Here is a 21,904-nt window from a genome sequence, read left to right as displayed (position 1 = left end):
CAATCTTCCCTAGAAGTGAAAAACGAACAAGCCTCCAGGTGATGTCAGCCCCCAGAACCCAAGTTACCCTTTGAACTTTCTTTCCGCTGATATCCAGAGCTATGTGCCAGGCATAAACCATCACCGTTGAACCCTGTCTACATTCCTGACCCACATAATAACCATTGTCAGAACAAGTAGTTGTTTCACAATGAGATAGATTTTTCTTGAAGGATTTTCACAAACTTGCATTTACACGGTAGATGGGATAAAGGAAGCTAAACTTACTATGCTCAGAATCTGTCTTGCTTTTTGTTGTTGTCTTTTGGTTTGTCTTGGTTTATTCATTTTATGTGCACTGGTGTTTTGTCAGCTCCCCTGAAAATGGAATTACAGGCAGGAGTGAGCTGTGATGTGGGTGCTGGGAACTGAACCCAAGTCCTTTGGAAGAGCAGTCAGTGCTCCTAAGAACTGAGCCATCTCTCCAGCTCTCATGTTTTTTGAGACCTGGTTTGATACGTAGTCCTAGCTGGTTTAGAATCTGTTACATAGCCAAGGCTGGTAGCAGTCCTCCTACCTCTCCCTCCTAAGTACTAGATTTCAGCCTTAAACCACATCTATCTTTGTTTTGAGATAGGAGCTTGCTACATAGCCCATGTTGGCCTTGAATTCACAGCAATCTCCCTACCCGAACCTTCCAAGTACTGGGCTTATGGGTAAACACCACTATGTCTAGCTTCTCTTATCCTTTACAAACATAGTTAGGACTCAGAGTTCTAAAGAGGAAACATCCTGTAGACTTTGGTTTCTTCTGCTAACAAGTTGGGTGGGGGACATGATGCAAAAGGCTCACTTCAATGGTGGGTGGGAGTGCTACAGTGCACTGGAGTACACTGGGGGCTGCAGACAGAAGGAGAAAGTCACAGCCCTCATGTTGACTGGCAGTGGAGGACTCACTCAAGTAGGGTGGGATTGGGGGTTTCCAGTTCATAACTTTTAGACAGAATTGAGATGATCTTCCACCCCTTTTTTCAAGCGCACAGACCTGCTTGCCACTTACTGTTCAATAGCCAGGGCTCTCAAAGGTGTTACCTCCAACCCTGACAACGGGATGGTCACCGGTTTCCCATCCATCCTTCAACCAGGTTTTCAGGATTAGAGGACTTGACCAGTTCCAGCCTGAACACAACCTAGGTTTCAAATCCTCATTTACTTCCATTTATTTTCATTTATTCACTCACACACCCATTTATTCCGTGTGTTTTTATATATGGGTAAAGAACATAGGACAAGGTTTAAACTCAAGTTGCCTGGCTTGGTGGCAAGGGCCGTTAGCTACTGAGCTATAGCTTCTGAGAGAATAACTATGTGAATAAACAGGTCTCTCTTTTAACTTCTTATTCCCAGCATCATTACAATCAAATATGTGGAGTTCTGCTGCAGTAGCTGAATAGTTTGCCTCAAAGCCTGCTTTTCTTAAGCTGGACAGCACACAACAACTGTTCCGAATTAGTATTCCAAATTTATTTACATCTGGACACCCCTGGACTTTAACTAGCCCCTTTAGGGACAGGCACTTCATTTCTTCTGGGCTTGTGCTCTGGCCCGCTGAATCTTGTCAGCTATGGCCCCATCTGTAGTTCCAGTGCAGTGGGACAAAACGAGGCTCAGCTCAGTTTCATTCCGGTGCTCAATAGCCACATCTGCAGCCTGAGCCACATCCCTGTGGTTTGAGCAGAAGGGAAGATGGTGTTGGGGCTGTTCAAGGACAACGAACCTGTCTCCTCTCAGGCACCTTGCTCTTCAGCCACCTCACATACAGAGGACTTCATCTGACTTACCCGACAAGAAGCAAAGCCTTGACCTTTTGCTCAGGGCCCACTCTGGAAGCATACTTCTTGGCCTCATGTTTGTTATGTTGCTTCATGCAGATCTCTACAAAGGGCTTTGCAAGACAGAGAAGACAAGCCTAGGCCTATTTCCTCTCTCAGGAGCAGAAGCCCAGGGGACACTTGCCCATAGGTATTTTGTACAGTCAGTATATCTAGTCCCCTTCCCACCTGTGGAAAACAAGATGGAGCATACCACTGTAACAGAAAGCAGCTAAACCAATGACCTACCGGAGCCTTCAGAAGAGTCATCTTTAGGGTTCTATTCTACTTCCATTCCCACCACCAAGGTAGGTGTTTCTGCTTCCTGTGTCCTTTCTCTCAGGCTGCCACTATGAAACTTGCCCTCCATATGTCTGAAGCAACCCCTCAATATCTTGGCTCTCCCTGCCCCTTCTGCCCTCAAGCACACAGTGGCCCCTGTAGTCTTTACAGGGTAAAGTAACTCTTCCACCACTAGGTAGGAGGCAGGCTTGTGCCTATCCTCCAGCGTTCCCCACATAGTACATGTGTCTGCCCATAGTCACATGGCACAAGAAGCACTACCTAAGAACACAGGACAGTGAAATGGGTGCACAAACAGGCCATCACCCCATCTCCCTTGCCTGGCTCCTTCCCAGGACCACTCTCACTAGTGGGAGGCCTAGGGAGGAGCCCTGTCTCACCAGGTAGCCAATTGGTGATTTCTTGCTCTTAGAAAACTTCTCCAGCTCCTCCCACTCTTCCAGATCTGCCAGGGCAGACAGCTTTAACCACCAGAGCCTGTAGGAAAGCTGTACTCAGCACAGGTATGAAGGAAAGGCAAGAAGTCCCAGGACTACCTAGAGCTGAGGTCTTCGCCCACCTCTTGTCAGGGATGCGAAAGTCACGTGCCAGCTGCTCTGCCCGCTTGTTGTGTCCTCCGAGGATAAGCGTGGTGACTGTGTCATGTAGAGATAGGTCTAGGAACCTGCCCCCTAGCTCATCCTCCAGGCGTCGCTGTAGCCGCAGGAGCCTCATTTGATCCTCTGTAGCCTGGAGACCAGAGAGAGGGGATCACAACCAAGGTAGGAAGACCAAGAAGGCAGGACAAAAGCTCTTAGAAAAGGCAGTCAAACCTTGGCTGCAAATTCATTCTTGGCTTTGTAGAAGGCGTCAGCTGCCGTTTGCAGAGCTGCCACTCGCCCTTCAATACGCTACATACAAAGGGATACTGAGGTCACAACACATCCAACTAGCCTGCCGCTCTCCACCCTTGTGCCGAGAGCCAGCCTTATCTACCAGGGGCACTCTTCCCCTGTGCTACAGACACTGGCTCCCTGGACACCAGTGCCATATTCTGCCCTGATGTTCTCAGAGCCCCTCAACAGTTATGACCAGAGAGGGTGCAACCCAATGCAGAGGGCTAGGGCTTTGATAAATGGCCCACCCTCCCTTTGGACCTCAGACCTCTTCCGCAGCATAGCTGGCTCTGATGTGGAAGCTGCCCAATTCCTGGTGATTGTCGTCCTGATTGTAAAGGTCCTTCAGAGTGTCTAGTTCCTGATGCTTACAGAACTGGGTCATGGGCAGAAGGTTAGTCAGCAAAGTCAACAAAGGCTCCAACCCTTTCCTCCCCTTCATGTGCACTTACCTGTCGATACAAACTCAGGGCCATGGGTTGGTTCCGCAGAGTCATGAAAAAGTCTCCTCGGTTGAGTTCATTCTTCAGGTGCAGCAGCACTGTAAACACTGTGAGACGATGAAGTGGGTGGGCCTCCAGCCCAGCTCTGCACATTCCTGGGCTCACTCACCTCATCACCCTCGTGCCTCCTGGCCCTTGCCCATCCCTGCTCACCCAGGTCAGTGTCTCCACTCTCAATGGCCTTGCTCAGAGCTAGTTTGCTCCTCTTCATCTTCAGGAGAAGAGGTACCTGTTCCCCTGACCGTGGCTCATACTCCAGCAGCTGTGAGGGGTGAGAAGGCAGAGATAAGGACCTGGAACACCTACCCTGGGGTGTCTGGGAAAGGTAACACAACCACACCTTAATGGCCAGTTCAGCGCGGCCACAGCCATAGGCCCTTGCAGCAATGTCAGAGTATGAAACACCAGGCGTGTCACCCAGCTTCTGATTAATAGCCCGTGCTACGTCCTCATCTGAGACATCTTTCTGCTGCACCTGTGTGTATATGGGTGTCACACAGTCTGGATGTCATCCCTCACCTGCCCAATCCTACAGGACCTCCAGCAGAACCCACCCTTTATTTCCATGCTCGGTATTTCTTATATTTTGTCAGGGCCTGAGGTTACCTCATATCCCATGCCCTTGCCTTGTAGCAGGCCCAGTGGGCTAGGATCCTGCTGACGCCCTGTACTTCAGGAAGGCGCAGGTACTCGCATATCTGGATAGCCAGGGGATAAAGCCTCCGCAACACGAGCCTGGCAGGTAAAGGAGTAACGGACAAAGCGGTGAGGCAAAGTGAGGTCGAGCAGGCAGAATGACCCTAGCCTGTGCTAGGCTTCCCAGTCCTAACAGGTAAGTGAGGAGCAGTCCCCACAAGTCCCCACATGCTACACCCACCCTGTCCTCCCACACCACCTGGGCTTCGGTACCTGTCGAGCAGCACCTGGATGGTAAGCTGCTTGTATCTTTATTTTCCTTGGTTAAGGATCAGTTGGTATAAGCCCTCTTTGCCAGGGAACTGCAGACCACATCTCCTGCCCTTTACCCTGCCATGCCCAGCTGTAAACACCCTCATGCCATACATAGGGATACTGGGTATAGGTCAGAGGGATCCCAATGTGGTAGTCCCTAATAGCATTGAGCACTCGAAGGTCCTGACACATGTGCACGAAGCTGTCAGGCGGAAATCTGTCAAGGAAACACTTTCCAAACGAAGCCGCCTGGAAAGAACAGAATGGAAATGAGCTTCCCATGCAGCCCAGCCCACCCCACTCCAACACACCCTCCCCCAACCACTCCAGGCCAACCCTGAGCAGACGCTTTTGCATGTCTGGTTGGTGCTCATGTCCTGCAGCCTCAATGCACTGCTGCACAGCCTGGATCAGCTGCCCCAGTTCCTGGATCTCCCGCAGATATTCATCTGCTTTTTGGCTCTCTTTCTGTGGGGAGAGGCCCAGAGACGGAACATCACACAGACCGTCTCACTCTGATCCCTAGCCTCGTGGACTACATAGTTCAAATGGAAAGGTCTTGGGAAGGACCAACTTGAGCCTGTGAACAGTAGGGGTGCCTTGCCTTCCTAGCCAGTTTTACATGTGCTAGCCTTGGCCAGTTCACATCAGCATCTTACCTAATCCCCTCCCCTGTCAGGTAGCACCTGGCTTATCATGGGTGCTTAGGTAGGACAGAAGGCTAGTCTAATCCGGAAAAGAGAAAGGAAGAGAGCATCTTGGGAATCTTAGAAGTTGCCCAGAAATTACCTCATACTCCTTCTGTGCCTCCAACAGCAGTGCTCCAGGGGCCATTGAGGCAATTTTGAAGATCTCTTCACTGGCCACTAGAGGAGGAGTTGTTGAATAGAGATGAAGCATGAAAATTCTCAGTTCTGCCCCCAATACCCAAATCCTGTTTTGGGCCATTGGTCAGGAGCACCTGCCCTGTGTCACACTGTATGCTTGTGGGAGCCTCACCTGGGACTTCATGCAGGAATTCATGGGTACTTCGAGAGAAGATGCGGACCCCATCAAGCTCAGGCACTAAGTAGGAGTCCTCATCAAGCACAAACCTGAATTTAGTCAAGGCTACTAAGAACATCCAAAGATAGGGTAACCTCCTTTTCCTTCCCTCTCCCAGCCCACAGGAAACGTTCCAAGGATACTGAATGCTTTCAGGCGCATTGCCCACCACCATCAGCCGCCTTTCCCAGGCTACAACAACAGCCTTTTCCTTGCTTCGAGGACGGCTACACCTATAGGCAACATCATATACACATCTGGGACACTCAGGACATTGGGCCTATAGCCATGTCTTCTATACCATTACTTGTACCTTCTCCTGGGACAGCCTGAACATACAGTGTCCTGGAGCCCATTTCCCGGTCACATGCTGACCTATCTGCTTCCCTCCCACTCTTGCACTACCGGTCAAGTGGCCCACAGAAGACACTGTTTCCCTTTAAGTGCTGGCAGAAAAGAGAAGGCCTATGTTGCAGCCGCTATCCTCACCAGACCATCTGCTTCGGGGGTGCCCGGATGTTGCAGTTGAACTCACACAGCTTCTCCTGAAATGGCACAGCATGTCATGGCCTTGCCCCAGCATCCTGCTGTTCAACAGTCACCCTGCTGTTGAAAAGCCATGGCCCTATCCACAACAGATCTTCCAAGGACAAAGCACAGTATCTCTTGTTCCAGAACCACACCTTGAGTGATGCTGTCCCCATCCAGATGTAGCCTGTGTCTGTGAAGAGTGCCAGGTAACGGTACGTGAAGGATACAGCCATCTGTAGGAAGCTGCTCACTCCTGGAGCTAGACCAGCAGGTGTCTGGGGCAGGACCAGGGAGGAAACAGATAAACTGACTTCTCAATGCCTTCCTACTGGTTGGCCAGCCCTTCCATTTCTTTCCCACTTAGGTTCTCACCACTGCAGAGCAGGTAGCATGATCCAGAAGGTAAAGATCAGGTCCTACAGCCAGAAGAATGTGTGCTACTCGCTCGTGGCACAGTGTGGTCCAGCAGGAGGGTGCACTCTGCAGACCTGTGACAGGGAAGAGGAAACACTGAATGACCAGAGCCCACCATGTGTGTCTTTGCTGGTTTCAGTTTGGAAGCACATTCGTGATCTTGTAGGGCTCTCTTAAGTATCAGGGCTTACCTGGCACCTCTGGCATCCGACGGAGTTTGAGGTCACCCACATTAGCACTCAGAGTAAATCGATAGGCTCCGGTAAGGATGGCCACCCCAGAACCAAACTCAGTGTGAAAAATCCGAGCATCCAAGACACGGTTCTGAAGCACTTCCTAACAAGATGGACCATGGGTCAAGAAATCCACAGGTGAAGAGGTCCCCTTCCCTCCTCAGGCTCCTGTGTGCCTACATTGCCCATGCTGAAGTGCCTCCGGAAGTCTCCATGAAGCCCATAAACTAGCACTGCACCATCTTCCTGCACACAGAGCAGCTCCTCCTCGGCTGACCAGCCGAGGGCCACCACAGGCCCACTCTTCCACTGCAGAGGAGAAAGGTTCCAGTGGCTTTCCTTGGAATCAGCCAGCCCTGCCCATCACAGTAAGGGTAGGTTCCATGCTCACCAGCAGGCTAGCCAGGGGCATGCCAGAAGCAGAGTACATCTCCAGTACTGGCCGCACACTGGCAGCTTTCTCTTTTCTCCAGCAGTTCCTCAGTAGAGCTGCAATTTGAGAAGAGACTTCTATCCTAGAACTTCAGGCTCCAGGTAAGGTAGGCCTCTTGGGTCATGTACCCAGGCTCAGCCCATGGGAACCAAGCCTCATGAGAACCCAGATTAAAAACATTTAGAAGGTGGATTGGCAGAGAACAACCTGCAAGCAACGCCCGTGGGCACCCACAGTATGCATGAGTAATAGAGAGGTAGCTTACCAATGGGGCCCCCATAGGGTGCAGCAGCCACCAGACAATCCTTGAGCTCCTCCTTCAGGTCCCAGTCCATGCTGTACAGTTCATACTTCCTACTCGGAGAGATAAACAGATTAGCATCCTTGTGATCTGTATGTATCTAGACAGAATAAGCCCCAGAGGCATGCCTGAAGTTACCATTTATCCTTTGCAGTAGTGGAGGAGAGTCCTCCGCTCCCCCACATGAGAGGCAGAGAGGGGATGGTGACTAGAAACTGACCATATCATGTAGGCCTGGGAACTGTAGGTGAGGCAGCATAGGGTGTCGACAAGGAAGGATACAGTTTTTGAGGCAAGTGTCCACCATTGGCAGGACACTGAGATGGGCAGGTTATGTACAAGACACTGAAATGATGTAAGGTATGGTGCTGGCTCTGCCTGGAACCAGGAGGAGAGTGAGAGCTTCAGAGGCCTACCTATTGAATAGGAGTCCTCTTTTATTTCTGGTTCCAATGATGAATCAGATTGTGCTCTTTATGTCTAAGGGTCAAGCTAGAGTTCTAGATGAAGCTAGTTCTAGACACACAGAGCTCACAGTGTCTGAAAGAAGATACCCAAAATGAGCTCTTCCAAGAGATACAGCTGGGGGAGTTCTGGTTGATGGCATTCTGTGACTCCTGACTTGCGTGAGGTGATAAAATCACCAGCAGGATGAGAAGCCTGAAGCCCTAGATGTGTTGCATGCCGCAACCCTAATGTGTGCATGAATGAATGCTGCCTGGAAAGGGCTTAAGGCTTCACATGATGCTCACTGGATGCTTAGAAGAGAGGGGAAGGAACAGGGAAAAGGGGATGTTATTCTAGAACATCAAAAGAAAACACAAATAAAAAGGGCATTTTTGTGTATCTTGGTGGTTTCATTAACAGTCAGGACCATGCCACCATTGCATTTGACACCCTCTAGGGACTCAAAATAAATTAACTAAATCACACCTGGAAGCCTGGCACTTGAGAATTATGGCAGAATTATTTCAAGTTCAAGGCCAACCTAGACAAAACTGTTTCCAGATCAAACTTGAACTTCAGAATGAGACCCTGCCTCAACTTTCTCCTGGCATAGAAACCCTTGACATATATTTTAGAAAAAGAACAAAGCTATTACCAAAATTGTGTACATCGTCTTAAAATCTGAAATGTTCTGTGTGATGGTTGTTCTTGGCTGTCAACTTGACTACATATAGAATTAACTAAAAAACCCAAATGGCTGGGCACACCTGTGAGGGATTTTTTTTTTTTAATTAGATCATTTGAAGTGGGAAGATCCATTTCTAACCTGGCTTTCTGAGGTGGGAAGATCCACCTTTGATCTGGACCACACCTTCTTCTGGAAGCCTCTGAAGCTCTCTCTTTCCCTGCTTGCCTTTGCTCTCACTAGCAAGTCCATTCCTTTATTGGTGCTAGAGCCTATGTCTTCTGGATTCAGCATCTCCTGAGGATCAGCTGAGACAGTCAGCCTGGTAGACTGAGCAACTACTGGATTCTTAGACCTTTCATTTATTGGCATCCATTATAGATTAGCTGGAGCCTGTAAGCCATTCTGATAAATCCCATGAATATATTTATATATTTAAATATATAATATTAAATAAATATAACAAATAGTATTAAATGATATACTTATATATTATATATTTATCTACCCATCCATCTATCTATATCTATCTACATATAGATTTATTCTATAAATTCTGTTCCTCTAGAGAGAACCCTGAGTAATACACTTTGAAAAGTGAATTTTCTTGAGTATTGTTTCAGATTTGAGTTGCAGAGTAGATGATAAACTAGCGAAGTCTACACAAATAGTCTAAATTAAGAAGAACCTTGAAAATAAAATACTTATCTCAGTTTAAGCATCCCCCACTCCCTGGGGACTCTCAGCAAAGCAGTTTATAGGACACTCAGAGGACTCAGCAGGACCATGAACAAACATCAGGCCATGTTTGTATGGCAAGACATTTCCATTTGCAGTGAGACTCATGAAGAATGAGAAGACAAGGAGGGGAGCAAGGGGGTGAGGAGGGAGGAGGGAGGAGGGAGAGGAAGAAGAGGGAGGGGAGAGAAGGGAGAGAGGAGGGAAAGGAGGGAGAGGGAGGAGAGGAAGGAGAGAGGAGGAAGAGGAGGGGGAGGAGGGGGAAGAAGGGGAGAGGATGGGGAGGAGGGGAAGAGGAGGGAGAGAGAAAGGGGAGAGGAGGGAGAGAGGGGGCAGAGGAGGGAGAGTGGGGAGAGGAGGGAGAGGAGGGAGAGGAGGGGGGAGGGAGAATGGAGGGTAGAGGAGGAGGAGAGGAGGGAGAAGAGGGAGGGGGGAGAGGGGAGAGGAGGGGGAAAGGAGGGAGAGGAGGGGGAGAGGAAGGAGAGAGGGGGAGAGGAGAGGAGGGAGAGGGGGAGGGGAGAGGAGGGGGAGAGAGAGAGAGAGGAGGGAGGAAGGGAGAGGAGAGGGGGAGAGGGGAGGGAGGGAGAGAGAGGAGGGAGGGGAGAGGGGGAGGGGAATGAGTAAAGAGTGAAGATGATCAAGTAAGCACTTTCAACCTATTTTTTGTCTTACTGGCTGCCCTGGTTCTTGCTATATACCCGAGGCTAGCCTAAAGTTCACAGCTATTTGCTTAATTTGCTAAGTGCTGGGATAAGAGTATACACTCATTATACCTGATTAATAAATTTTAACTTTTGGGCTGGAGAGATGGCTCAGCGGTTAAGAGCACTGACTGCTCTTCCAGAGGTCCTGAGTTCAATTACCAGCAACCACATGGTGGCTCACAACCATCTGCAATGGGATCTGATGCCCTCTTCTGGTATGTCCGAAGACAGCTACAGTGCACTCATATAAATTAAATAAAATAAATCTTTAAAAAAATAAATTTTAACTTTTAAAAGAGTCTAGTGTTTAACCCCAGAACTTAGGGGACATAGGCAAGAGGATCTGTTTGGGGCCAGCCTGGACTATGCAGCATGTTCCAGACTAGCCAGGGTACATGGACCTTGTCTTAAATAAAGTAAATTAATATTAAAAAGTTAACAACAAAACTTTAAAGGTATTTAAAAATGTTGAGAAATAGGGCTGAAGCAATGGCTCAGTGGTTAAAAGCACTGACTGCTCTTCCAAAGGTCCTGAGTTCAATTCCCAGCAACCACATGGTGGCTCACAACCATCTGTAAAGAGATCTGATGTGCTCTTCTGGTATGCACGAAGAGGGCTACAGTGTACTCACATACATAAAATAAACAAATCTTTTATAAAAAATCATGAAAAATGTAATAAAATCATACCAATTGTCCTCAAGAATACAAAAGACATGAATAAATACTGTAAGATGACCCACAAATGCACAATAATTGTGACAAAAATACTTCCCCATGTTTTCTTTATAAATAACCAATGCTCTGAGTCTAAAGTCCATGGTTGGAAAAGGGATTCTTGGAAACAGAAAATAACAGAAGGATTTAAGATGATTAAAAAACATAAGAACACACACATATACATACATGTATATATATATCAGATATAAAACATGCTATAGAAACTAAAGTTAGTTAAAACTACTGTTTTGAGATAGGAATGAGAAAACAGTGAGGGACTGGAGAGACAGCTCATGGTTAAGAGCTCATACTACTCCTGCAGAGAACCTGAGTTCCACTCCCAACCCCCACACCAGGCATCTCACTAGCATCTGGAGCTCTAACTCCAAGTGCCTGATTTCCTCTTCTGCACTGAAGGTACCCACACTTACACATGCACAGAGCCCACCACCCTCTTTAGAAATAAATTTTAAAAAAAAGTCAGGTACAGTGGTATACACTTTTAATCACAGGACTCTGAGACTTCAAGGTCAGCGTGGTCTACATAGGGCCAAGGTTACATAGGAAGACCCTGTCTCAAAAAACAAAAACCTAAACAACAACCCCCTCTTCTGCCACACCAAGAAAACAAAAGACAAACAAACAAAAATCCTCCACAAATCAATGAAAGAGAACAGTGCCCAGAAAAGACCTGGGAACTGAGCCTATGATAAAGATGGTGTTTCAAGTTGGTACAAAATATCCTTGATAATGGTACGACAGACCCACACTGCCATGCCCGCTTTATGCAGTACTGAGGATTGAGACCTGGATGTCATGCATTTTAGACAAGCACTCTAACAACTGAGCTAATTCCCTGGCCTGGTTCAGCTCTTCTTTCTTTAAAAAGCATTTCTGACTGAGTGTGAGTGTATGTGCATGTTGTGTACCCATGTGGAAGTCATAAGACAACTCTCATGAGCTGGACCTTTCCCCATCATGGGGCTCCGGGATAGAACTCAGTCCATTAGGCTTGACAGCCTTTACCCAGTCACCTTGCTGGAACCTAGTTTAGTTCTTATGGGAAGAAAACAAAATCACTTTATCCAATACCCTTTGACTTAGCCCAAACCTAGAAAACACTAGAAAATGCCCACAAAAACAAGGCTAGCTAAATAAACTGTAGTGTGCCCATTCTGGAGAATATTTTGTGGTTGCTTATCTGTGGGTCTGACTACATGACTTTTAAGAAATCTGGCTAAGTAAACAAGCTAGGAAATAGCATAAAGTATATGAGCTTGCTTTATTAATTTACATATTTGTGGATTAATTTTCTAAACTTTAAAATAAATGTGCATTTGTCTACATGTGTGTCTGTGCATCACATATGTATCTTCTGGCTCGCCTGCGGAAGCCAGAAAAGGGTGCTGTAGTCCCTGGAACTGGAGTTAACAAACAGTTGTGAACCGCCATGTGGATGCTGGGAATCAAACCTGCATCCTCTGGAAGAGCAGCCAGGGCTCTTAACCACTGAGCCATGTCTGAGCGATCTCCTTCTCCTTTTGGTAATACTCAGGGTCTCTCTAAAGCTAGCTATATAACTTAGGCAGCAATCATCCCACTTCTGCTGTCACTTCTGAGGTTAAGCATGTGTTAACCATACCTAGCTGGGCCCATTTACTTAATAAGAATGTGTTTGTGCTAAGTATATTTGCACATTTTCACACTTGTATGCAAATACATAGAAAAATGCTGAGTTTCCCACAGGAAGCCAAAACCAGTGGTTACCTTTGTGGAGGGTGGTGGATGGGAAGGTTCAAAGAATCATTTTTTTTTAACCCATATACTTTGCTATTGTGTGAGTTTTAAAAATGGGGCTGGAGGGGTTGGGGATTTAGCTCAGTGGTAGAGCGCTTGCCTAGGAAGCGCAAGGACCTGGGTTCGGTCCCCAGCTCCAAAAAAAAGAACCAAAAAAAAAAAAAAATGGGGCTGGAGGGTTGGGGATTTAGCTCAGTGGTAGAGCGGCTTGCCTAGCAAGTGCAAGGCCCTGGGTTCGGTCCCCAGCTCCAAAAAAAAAGAAAAAAGAAAAAAAAATGGGGCTGGAGACATGGCTCAGTGGTTAAGAGCGCTGGCTGTTCTTGCAGAGAACCTGGCTTCAGTTCCCAGCACCCACATGGTGGCTCACATCTGTTTATAACTCTAGTTCTAGGTGATCCAACACTTTTCTGGCCTCCTTGGGCATCAGGCGTGTACACAGCACACAGACATACATGTAGGCAAAATACCCATGCACATGAAACATTAAAACATTGGAGTTTGGGGCCTTTGCTTCTAGACAGGATCTTACCCTATAGCTACAACTAGACTAAAACTCCCTACTAGCTCAGGCTGCCCTCAAACTCAGGCTGATCCTCCTGCTTCTGTACCTCCGTGCTAAGTCACATAGTAGCTTCAAAATACATATCATTTGATATTTTGTTACTAAATTCACTGAATGAAAATATTGGAAAACATATTTTCATGCTAGTTATAAAGGGACAGTCATTCATCCAGTCCCCAAATCACAAGTTGCACAATGACAACCATTATTCTCTCAAGCCTTTCTCTCAGTAAGCCCAATGCCAAGTTCCCTCAGTAGAGGGCGCTAAAACACTAGAACAGCACGCAGGACAACTTGTGCCTTCTGGTTTCAGCTTGACATGGAGTAAACCTAGTGGTAGCACTTGCTGCTGGGAAACACTGCCTAGGCCCTGATCACCTTTTCAGGGTTCTGTGCAGACACTGCACTCCCAAGCTCTCTGCTCACATCAGGTCACCCAGTGTCTGTACACCTACATGGCTGGCTATCTACACACTATGTATACAAGTACATGTCTAATAACTCCCTTTACTTGCTCTATATCCAACCTTTGATGTGGCTTGCCTTATGGATGTCGTGTTCCAGGTCTCCCACCACTCCTTACACCTCCATTCTTGAATGTTCCCATCATGCGTGGACTGCTAACTAAATCATGACCCGAGGAGGAGCAGAAAGCTTCTATGACAGTCTAACATAATCTCCTGTGGCTATACAGTTGCTATTGCTAAAAATCAACACAATTTTAATTTTGTGCGTTTTTTAATTACAACATTTGAGTGTATCAGCATGCCACATCTTATGTGGAAGTTGGGGTACTGATCAGGAAACAATGGGACCCTGAAACCTAAATAGGGTATACAGTTAGGGCTAGTCCAGATGAAGCTGACAATTTTGGATCCTCTCTTCCTGATGAAAGTAGCTTGTCTGTCATCTCCCTACCAACTACCCTCACCCTGAAAACCTTACTGTAATCTCATTTACAGTAGATGCGACAAAGGATTTCCTGGCCCAGGTGCTGAGTGCTTAAAACAAGTCCCCACCATGGCACCGTTCTGAAGGGTCCAACCTGCAAGATAGCTACACTGGGCCCTGAAGAGGCCGAGACTTGTTGTTACAGAACAGATACCTATTCTCGGTAGATTTACCTTTCTTGCCTCTACTGTGTTTCAGGACCCAGAATCTCTTGACTCATAGAAAGCTTTATTCACCATTGCTGCATTCTGCAAAGCACTGTATCTCATCAAGGGCCCATATTACAACAGTGTTAAGTCAGCTCTGGCCACAGAACCAACTGGTCTTGCCATATATTCCAACTCCCACAAGAAACCATGGGATGTGTCAATGCATGCAGCTGTGGTAAATACCTACAACAGTGTCACGGAGGAAAGATTTGCTCTGGTTCACAGAATCCATGGTCGTCTGAGTAAGAGAGGTTCCTACAGGTTTACAGGATTTGAATGCTTAGTCCAGGGTTAGTGGAACTGTTTTGAAGAGGTTTAGGAAGAGTGGCTTTGTTAGAGGAGATGTGTCCCTGGGGGTAGACTTTGTGGTTTCAAAAGCCCATATCAGGCTATTCTTGCTTGCTCTGCCTGTAATTTGTGGATTTTATGTAAACTCATAGCTACTGCCCAACACCATGACTGCAGGCCTGCAGGTGGTCATGGACTCACCTTCTGAAGCTGTAAGCAAGCTTCCGACTGTTTTATAAGTTGCCTTTGTCATGTTATCTCTTCACAGCAATAGAAAGTAACTAAGACAGTATGAAGGTTTCAGTACAAGGTCAGACTTTGGGTGTAAGACAAAGGAGAACACCATGGTGTCAAGAACACACGGTGCTGCTACTTATGAAAGCTAGGAAGCAGAGAAGCAGAGACGGGAAAGGGTTGAAACAAATATGTCTTTCTACTACTTGCTACCAGAAACCCATTTCCTACAACTAGGCTGCACCTTCCATTGTTCTACCATCTCCCAACACTCTATCCCAACTTTGAATCCACCAATGTAAACAACCACTGATTAGGTGATAGCCCCCATGATCTAAATGCTTCCCCCCCAAGCCTACCTAGCAACCAATCGCCCCAAACTACATAGTTTATGATGAATATTTCATATCCAAACCATAGCACTTAGCTAACAAACGGTAAAATTACAGCACCAACTGGAAGTCAAAGTACCTCGGAAGAATGGGGTTCTCTCTTATGCTCTGATTCACAGACTATTACAAGGCATAGTTTCCTCCACCCGGATCAGAGGTTGGAAGTGAGAGTGGCTCCTTATTAGTAGCTTCTCATTCTGGAAACTGTGGTCTGTTGGCTTATAGAGCTGAGTCTTTAAGAGGCCAATGCTCCCATCAAGACTTGCAACAATTGAGTTACTGAATTGGAAGGTAAGAATGCCACTTTGCCACCTTGAGCTGCTCTGCCAAAGGGTTTTAATTTACTAGTTTAAGGGGGTTATTCTGCTTAGAGGGAAACTACATTGGCAACAAGGACTATGCCTAAAATCCAGGGACTCCTCTGTGGGATCTCTGTGGGATGTTGTCGTACCCAATGATAACAGTCAATGAAAACCTTCCGAAACCAGACACCTCAGCATGAGTGGAGTGAAGGCTCCGTCGCTCTACTAAGGAAGGAAACACGGGCAAAGGACGTGCTGGCCAAGGGCAGGCAAAGCCACGGCTGTGGGGGAGATGCAGGCACACGTGAAAGCTGTAGATCTCAGCCATGACTTATGACTGACTTGTTATGTGTACATGTACATACAGACACAGTAGATCAGCCATGACTTATGACTGACTTGTTATGTGTACATGTACATACAGACACAGTAGATCAGCCATGACTTATGACTGACTTGTTATGTATACATGTACATACAGACACAGTAGATCAGCCAGGACCTATGACTGACTTGTTATGTGTACATGTGCATACAGACACAGTAGATCAGCCATGACTTATGACTGACTTGTTATGTGTACATGTGCATACAGACACAGTAGATCAGCCATGACTTATGACTGACTTGTTATGTGTACATGTGCATACAGACACAGTAGATCAGCCATGACTTATGACTGACTTGTTATGTGTACATGTGCATACAGACACAGTAGATCAGCCATGACTTATGACTGACTTGTTATGTGTACATGTACATACAGACACAGGGACATATTTGCCCTTCTCTTCTTCTCTTTCACATTTTTACTTTTGATGCTACCATTAAAGGAATATACAAGGGAATATTTCTTCAGTGAGTCAAGAGAATAACTTTGGCCAGACAAAATTTACGTTTTTCCAATGCAATGAACTTCAGTTTTCTGGAAGATAGAAGGTGAATTATGGGGAGAAGTTCCAAGAAGGCTTCAATTTTCAGTATTTCTTTTTTTTTTTTTTTTTTTTTTAGTTCTTTTTTTCGGAGCTGGGGACCGAACCCAGGGCCTTGCACTTCCTAGGCAAGTGCTCTACCACTGAGCTAAATCCCCAACCCCAATTTTCAGTATTTCTAAAGTATCTGAACCATTCACAATTGTTTTATCATGTGATCTTTCACACATTGAGCCTTTACAGTGAATACAGGATGACTCCACAAAACAAGATCACAGGAGTCCAGATAAAGCTGGGGGCACAGGCCTGAGGTAGTCTCGACCTGCCCACTGCATAGCATCCACACTAGCACTCTGCAGCCTCAGCACAGGTAGAGCTAGCCAGGTGTCACCCAGGACAAGGAATAAGGCTGTTAGAGAAAAGAGAAGAACAAAAATGACAGAAGCACAGCTGTCCTCCTAGCTAGACAGGGAGAAAAACATCTATACGAGAGGTGCTTGAGAGGGTTTCAGAATTGTTTGAATTCAATACTGGAGAGGTAGAGCAGTTCTGGACATGCACAGAGTGGGGTGGGACAGGCAGGGAGAGGCTAAGAGGGATATAATCACTTGAGTACAAATTGCCGGGACTGTGAGGCTAAGTACTCACTTATGTTGCCTCTGAAAGCAGCAAGGGCTGGGATGCACAGTGGACCACTGAACCAAACTGCCAAATAATCCCTGAGGAATGCGGTCCAGGGGCTCAGCAGCAACAAAGACTAGGAGGGAGGAGGAAGCACCATGCATAAAGGAATAAACAGGCACACAGAGAAAAGGAACGGTGGCTAGATCACCTTCCAAAGTATTGGAGGTAGATAATAGGGACAATATATGCTATGCTTCGTGGGTGGCATGGGTTCAGATTGACAACACGGAGGGCAACCCATCAGGAAAGCCTACCGGTACATCTTCCATGAGGACAGGTCATTCCTCAATGTAGAAGGCTAGTTACATCCTTCTCCTCCACTCTCTTATCCCAGAAATGGAAATTTCCTGAGGAACAGCACTAAATGGATCCTAGAGTCTAATCTGGGAAGCCATAAAGTCTAGTGAGTACTTCTGGTAGCCTCCTTTCCAGCCCCTGCAGCAATCAATAAAGAAATCCCTGTAGCTATCCAGGTAAACTTCTGGTGAAGCACTGTCAACCACAGTGCAAGAAGAGCCCTGTGTACAACAGGCAGGGAAGCCCTAAGTGGGTACATCACATCTAGTGTCAGGGAACAATCCAACAATTGTAGGCCCTAAAGAGGGCCCACTATCATTTCCAAAATCCCCTGCTTCCAACTCACTCAAGACTAAAGCTATTCAAGGGTACTGCAGCTTGTTTGTAAAATGGCGCAGCCACTGCTGTGGAACAGTATGGCAGCTCTAAAAATGTAAACAGAATTGCTAGACAATTTAGTAATTCTTTTTTTTTTCTTTTTCTTTTTTCTTTTTTTTCGGAGCTGGGGACCGAACCCAGGACCTTGCGCTTGCTAGGCAAGTGCTCTACCACTGAGCTAAATCCCCAACCCCTAGTAATTCTATTTCTGGATATTCCTCCAGAAGAACTGAAACAGGAACAGAGTCTGAAAGAGGGGTTTTGCTGTTTCATTTCCTATGAGTCCTCCCACATACAAAGCACATACTCCATCAGCTCTTTATGCATTTCTGTGATTATGGCAGTGTTATTCTCCAGAGCCAAGGGTGACAGCAGCACTGCTGTGTCCAATGGTTTCCTGGCACTGAAATCCAAGGGCCCACTTCCTGCTGCTGACAAGACTTCTGTTTCTGAGAACTAGGTAGAGAGATGAAAACTGTAGCTAGCCTTTATCATTTAGTGCATAGCCTGTCCTCATGAAATCTGCACCCTTAGGCTTTTCTGAGAGGCTGCCATCCTATCTGCCCTTCTGTACCTCATGTCACTGAAAGAATGGATAAGGAAAATGTAGTATGTAATGCAACAAAACCTTTCAGTCTTAAAAAATAAGAAATCATGACACACACTACAACATCAGCCTTGGAGATAGTATATTAAGTTAAAAATTCCAGTCACAAAAAGACAAACAATAGATTTCATTCACATGAATTACCGAGCATAGTCAAATGCAGAGAACAAGGAATACTTAATGGGGAGTTGCTATTTAACAGGTATAGAATTTTTTGATGAAAGAAATGTAAGTTGGCTGTACACCACAGTAAATATACCCAACACTGCTGAACAGTAATTCAAAAATGGCTAAGAGGAAGGCTGGAAAAGGAGCAGGAAGCAGAGTGCCTGTCTAGCACACATGAGCCCTGGTTCATCCCCAGCACTGGGTGGACGAGGCATGAGTATATCCCTAGCACTTGACAGTAGAGGCAGGAAGGCAGAAGGGCATCCTGGGCTACCTGAGATCCTGTCTCAGAAAACAAAACCAAGGAGGGCTGGGAAGGCAGCTCAGCAGTAAAGTGCACTGGCTATTTTCCCAGAGTATCCAGGTTCAATTCCCAACCCCGCCATGTTGCTTTATAAATGCCTATAAAATCAATTCCAAGGGGTCCTATGATCTTTTCTAGCCCCTGTGGGCAACACAATGAGACACATAGGCACACATGTAGACAAAACAGTCACATACATACATTTTTTTCAAATATTTAAGTAGTGGCATTTTCTCTAAAAACAAGGCAAAACAAAAAAATTAAGATGATACATTTTGTGGGCTGAAGAGATGGCTCAGCGGTTAAGAGCACCAACTGCTCTTCCAAAGGTCCTGAGTTCAATTCCCAGCAACCACATGGTGGCTCACAACCATCTATGGGATCTGGTGTGTCTGAAGATAGCTACAGTGTACTTGTATACATAAATTAAATAAATAAATCTTTAAAAAAAAAGATGATACATTTTGTTATATATACTTAATGATGTTTTTACTAAACACTCATTTTTTTTCAAAACTATAATACTAAAATAATCCCCTTCCCTTTTAAGAATAACAAAAAGGGGGAAAAGGAAAGAAAAACACTTACAAGAATAAATTCATAAATAAAAATGTATCATCACTCCTCCCCCTTTACAAAAATCAAACTATTGTGAACGTGCAAGTTCACAGGCCTGGGGAGAGAGCTAACTCGTTCACTAACTTGCTTGCTGCAAAAGTGTGAGACCTTGAGTTTGATCCCCAGCACACACATAAAAGCCACGCTTGTGAGTACAGCCCTGGGAAGATGGAGACAGCTGGATCTGTGGGGCTGCCAGCCTAACCAGCAAGCCCTGGGTCCAGTGAGAGATCATGTCTTAAAGAACAGAGTGAATGGCTCCAGAGGAGCAACAGCGACCCTCCCTCTTCTGCAAGAGCCATGCACACAGCTACACACACCACAAAACAAGTCCACTCTCTTCTGTGCCAAGTTCACTTCTCCCTTTGCATGATTTTAAGCTAAGAAACCAAACCATCCTTGACTACTTACTTCCACACAGCCCAGGTTCAGAACTCCCATTGTAACTGTGGTCAAAGGTTCAGTTTATCCTCTGGCTCGTGAGCTGGCTGTGAGCCCTATGAATGTCGAAGGGGGCCTATGTCTCTCTTAGTTAACACACACTGAGTCTGGCACAGGTTGGGTCAAATTAAAGAAGGAATCGGCTCAAGTTGCAGTTTTAGGATTAAAATGGCTAAATCTCTAGAACCACGTAAGAGATGGTCGCCACTTCTCCTTACCTTTCCAAATCCAGTGAGTTTCTGACAACACTAATTCCAATGCGGATCCCTGCCCTAAACTCAAGTGAAATGTCTCCACCTGTTGCCCATTTACCCACTTATTAGAGTCAGATTAAGTCTAAGATGAACACATGAACTAAACTAAATACCTAGTCTTAAAACATTTTCCCACTGGAGAATAAACTAGAAAATGTCCTTACATTTTCCCGATTTAAAAAAAATCTGGAACTGGACATGGTGGCACACACCCTTGATCCCAACACTCTGGAGGCAGAGGCAGGCAGACCTCTCTGAGTTCCAGCCCAGCCTGGTCTTCTAGTCCAGAACTGCCAGTGCTGGTTACACTGAGAAACCCTGTCTCCAACACCTAGGAGAGGTGACTCAGCTTTATAGCAAACGCTGCTTGCTGCCTGCTGCCCTGAGTTCAATAATGGTGGAGAGGAAAACACCAACTCCTACAAGTTGTCCACTGACTTCCACATGTGCAGGAGGGGCGCACACACACAAATGTAAGATCCAAACTTCTATGTTTTGGCCCACAGAGTCTACCACATACATCTTTTGGGTGGGTTGTGGGGAGCTTTTCAAAAAGGGGTTTCTCTCTGTAGCCCTAGTTGTCTTGGAATTCACTCTGTAGACCAGGGTAACCTCAAACTCAGAGATCCACCTGCCTCTGCTAGGATTAAAAAGGCATGTCCCACCACCACTTGCAGAACCTGGACTGCCCCTCAGTTCCTCATTAATAAGTTGGTATGAATCATGACTCTAGTTCTGTACGGTGGTGGTACTTAGGAAACTGTACACACACACATACATACACATACATACATACACACATACATGCATACATATGTACTTAGCATAATATCTAGTATATAAGAAAGTTAGCAACTTAGGACATATTTATCAGTCCCAGTAATGTTTAACTCTTCTACTTGCTTCTATGAGTTCAACACTTCTATGACTCACATCTTTTGAAACATTATTTATGTATCTGTGAAACTAAAACTTCTTAGAATAAATAGGACGAGCTCTGTTGTAATGAGGTCATCTTTTTCCATGCTCTGATTTTAAAAGTCTGGGAAGGCAACAGGTATTTTTAAAAGTAATAGCTAACATTTTATATTTTTTTAGCTTTTAAATACATATTTTGGGACAGAGTCTCATCTTGCTGAGGCTGGCTTCAGTACACACACACACACACACACACACACACACACACACACACACACGCACATGCATGCACACACCTGGACTGAATTGGCAATCCTAGTCTTCCTGCCTCCACATCCCAAGTGCTGGGACTGTGGGTGTGACAGCACACTCTGCTCATTAGTAGTTTCAGTTGCTTCATACTGTACATATGTCTAAGAGGAATCATGAATAAACAAATGTAACAGATCTCTAAAAATTACCACGAGGCATCCTCTGTCTAGGAAACGCACCACACTGTAAATAACGAAGCTCCATTTAACAGTCTGGCTATGAGAAAGGTACATAGCTTTAGTAGCAGAAGCAATGTCTTCTACTGAAATAAAACACCATCTTCAGGTGCGTCAATAAAACATTCTATATAATTTTGTTGGGCAGCTATTAGGTTTTGTTTGTTTCTGTTGTTGTTTTGAGACAGGGTCTTACTATGTAGCCCTGTCTGGCCTGAACTATAGGCCAGGGTGGCCTGGACCTTGCAGCGATCCACCTGCCTCTGCCTCCAGAGTGCTGGGATTAGGAGGCACGGACCACCACAGGCTGAACAACTATTAGGTAACAGGCCCTGGCCTAAATATGCA

The 21,904-nt window shown here is 46.0% G+C and overlaps 1 protein-coding gene across 3 annotated transcripts in view; it reads right to left on the bottom strand.

Annotated features, from left to right (window-relative positions):
- Positions 1-1,481: 1,481 nt before the first annotated feature.
- Vps16 (VPS16 core subunit of CORVET and HOPS complexes) overlaps positions 1,482-21,904 on the bottom strand; it is a 21,506-nt gene continuing 1,083 nt past the window's right edge. The window contains exons 2-24 of one of the 3 annotated variants that reach the window (NM_001005541.1): positions 7,403-7,491; positions 7,096-7,193; positions 6,885-7,013; positions 6,663-6,807; positions 6,430-6,545; positions 6,210-6,332; positions 6,016-6,071; positions 5,670-5,759; positions 5,482-5,576; positions 5,272-5,348; positions 4,819-4,950; positions 4,604-4,731; positions 4,441-4,476; positions 4,158-4,266; positions 3,872-4,006; positions 3,685-3,793; positions 3,481-3,578; positions 3,297-3,404; positions 2,966-3,043; positions 2,713-2,882; positions 2,534-2,630; positions 1,821-1,924; positions 1,482-1,702 (exon numbers count right to left, since the gene is read on the bottom strand). In NM_001005541.1, coding sequence (NP_001005541.1) covers positions 1,558-1,702; positions 1,821-1,924; positions 2,534-2,630; positions 2,713-2,882; positions 2,966-3,043; positions 3,297-3,404; positions 3,481-3,578; positions 3,685-3,793; positions 3,872-4,006; positions 4,158-4,266; positions 4,441-4,476; positions 4,604-4,731; positions 4,819-4,950; positions 5,272-5,348; positions 5,482-5,576; positions 5,670-5,759; positions 6,016-6,071; positions 6,210-6,332; positions 6,430-6,545; positions 6,663-6,807; positions 6,885-7,013; positions 7,096-7,193; positions 7,403-7,491 — 2,467 coding nt within the window. In that variant the 3' untranslated portion in view covers positions 1,482-1,557. Of the gene's footprint in view, positions 1,703-1,820; positions 2,040-2,533; positions 2,631-2,712; positions 2,883-2,965; positions 3,044-3,296; positions 3,405-3,480; positions 3,579-3,684; positions 3,794-3,871; positions 4,007-4,137; positions 4,267-4,440; positions 4,477-4,603; positions 4,732-4,818; positions 4,951-5,271; positions 5,349-5,481; positions 5,577-5,669; positions 5,760-6,015; positions 6,072-6,209; positions 6,333-6,429; positions 6,546-6,662; positions 6,808-6,884; positions 7,014-7,095; positions 7,194-7,402; positions 7,492-21,904 lie in introns of those variants that run through there. The other 2 variants (XR_010064582.1, XR_010064583.1) reach the window with 2 other exon arrangements.

The sequence above is a fragment of the Rattus norvegicus genome, chromosome 3 (genome assembly GCF_036323735.1).
Source record: "Rattus norvegicus strain BN/NHsdMcwi chromosome 3, GRCr8, whole genome shotgun sequence".
NCBI lineage: Eukaryota > Metazoa > Chordata > Mammalia > Rodentia > Muridae > Rattus > Rattus norvegicus.
The sequence above is the reverse complement of the archived record's forward strand: the minus strand, read 5'-3'. Positions and strand labels throughout refer to the sequence as shown.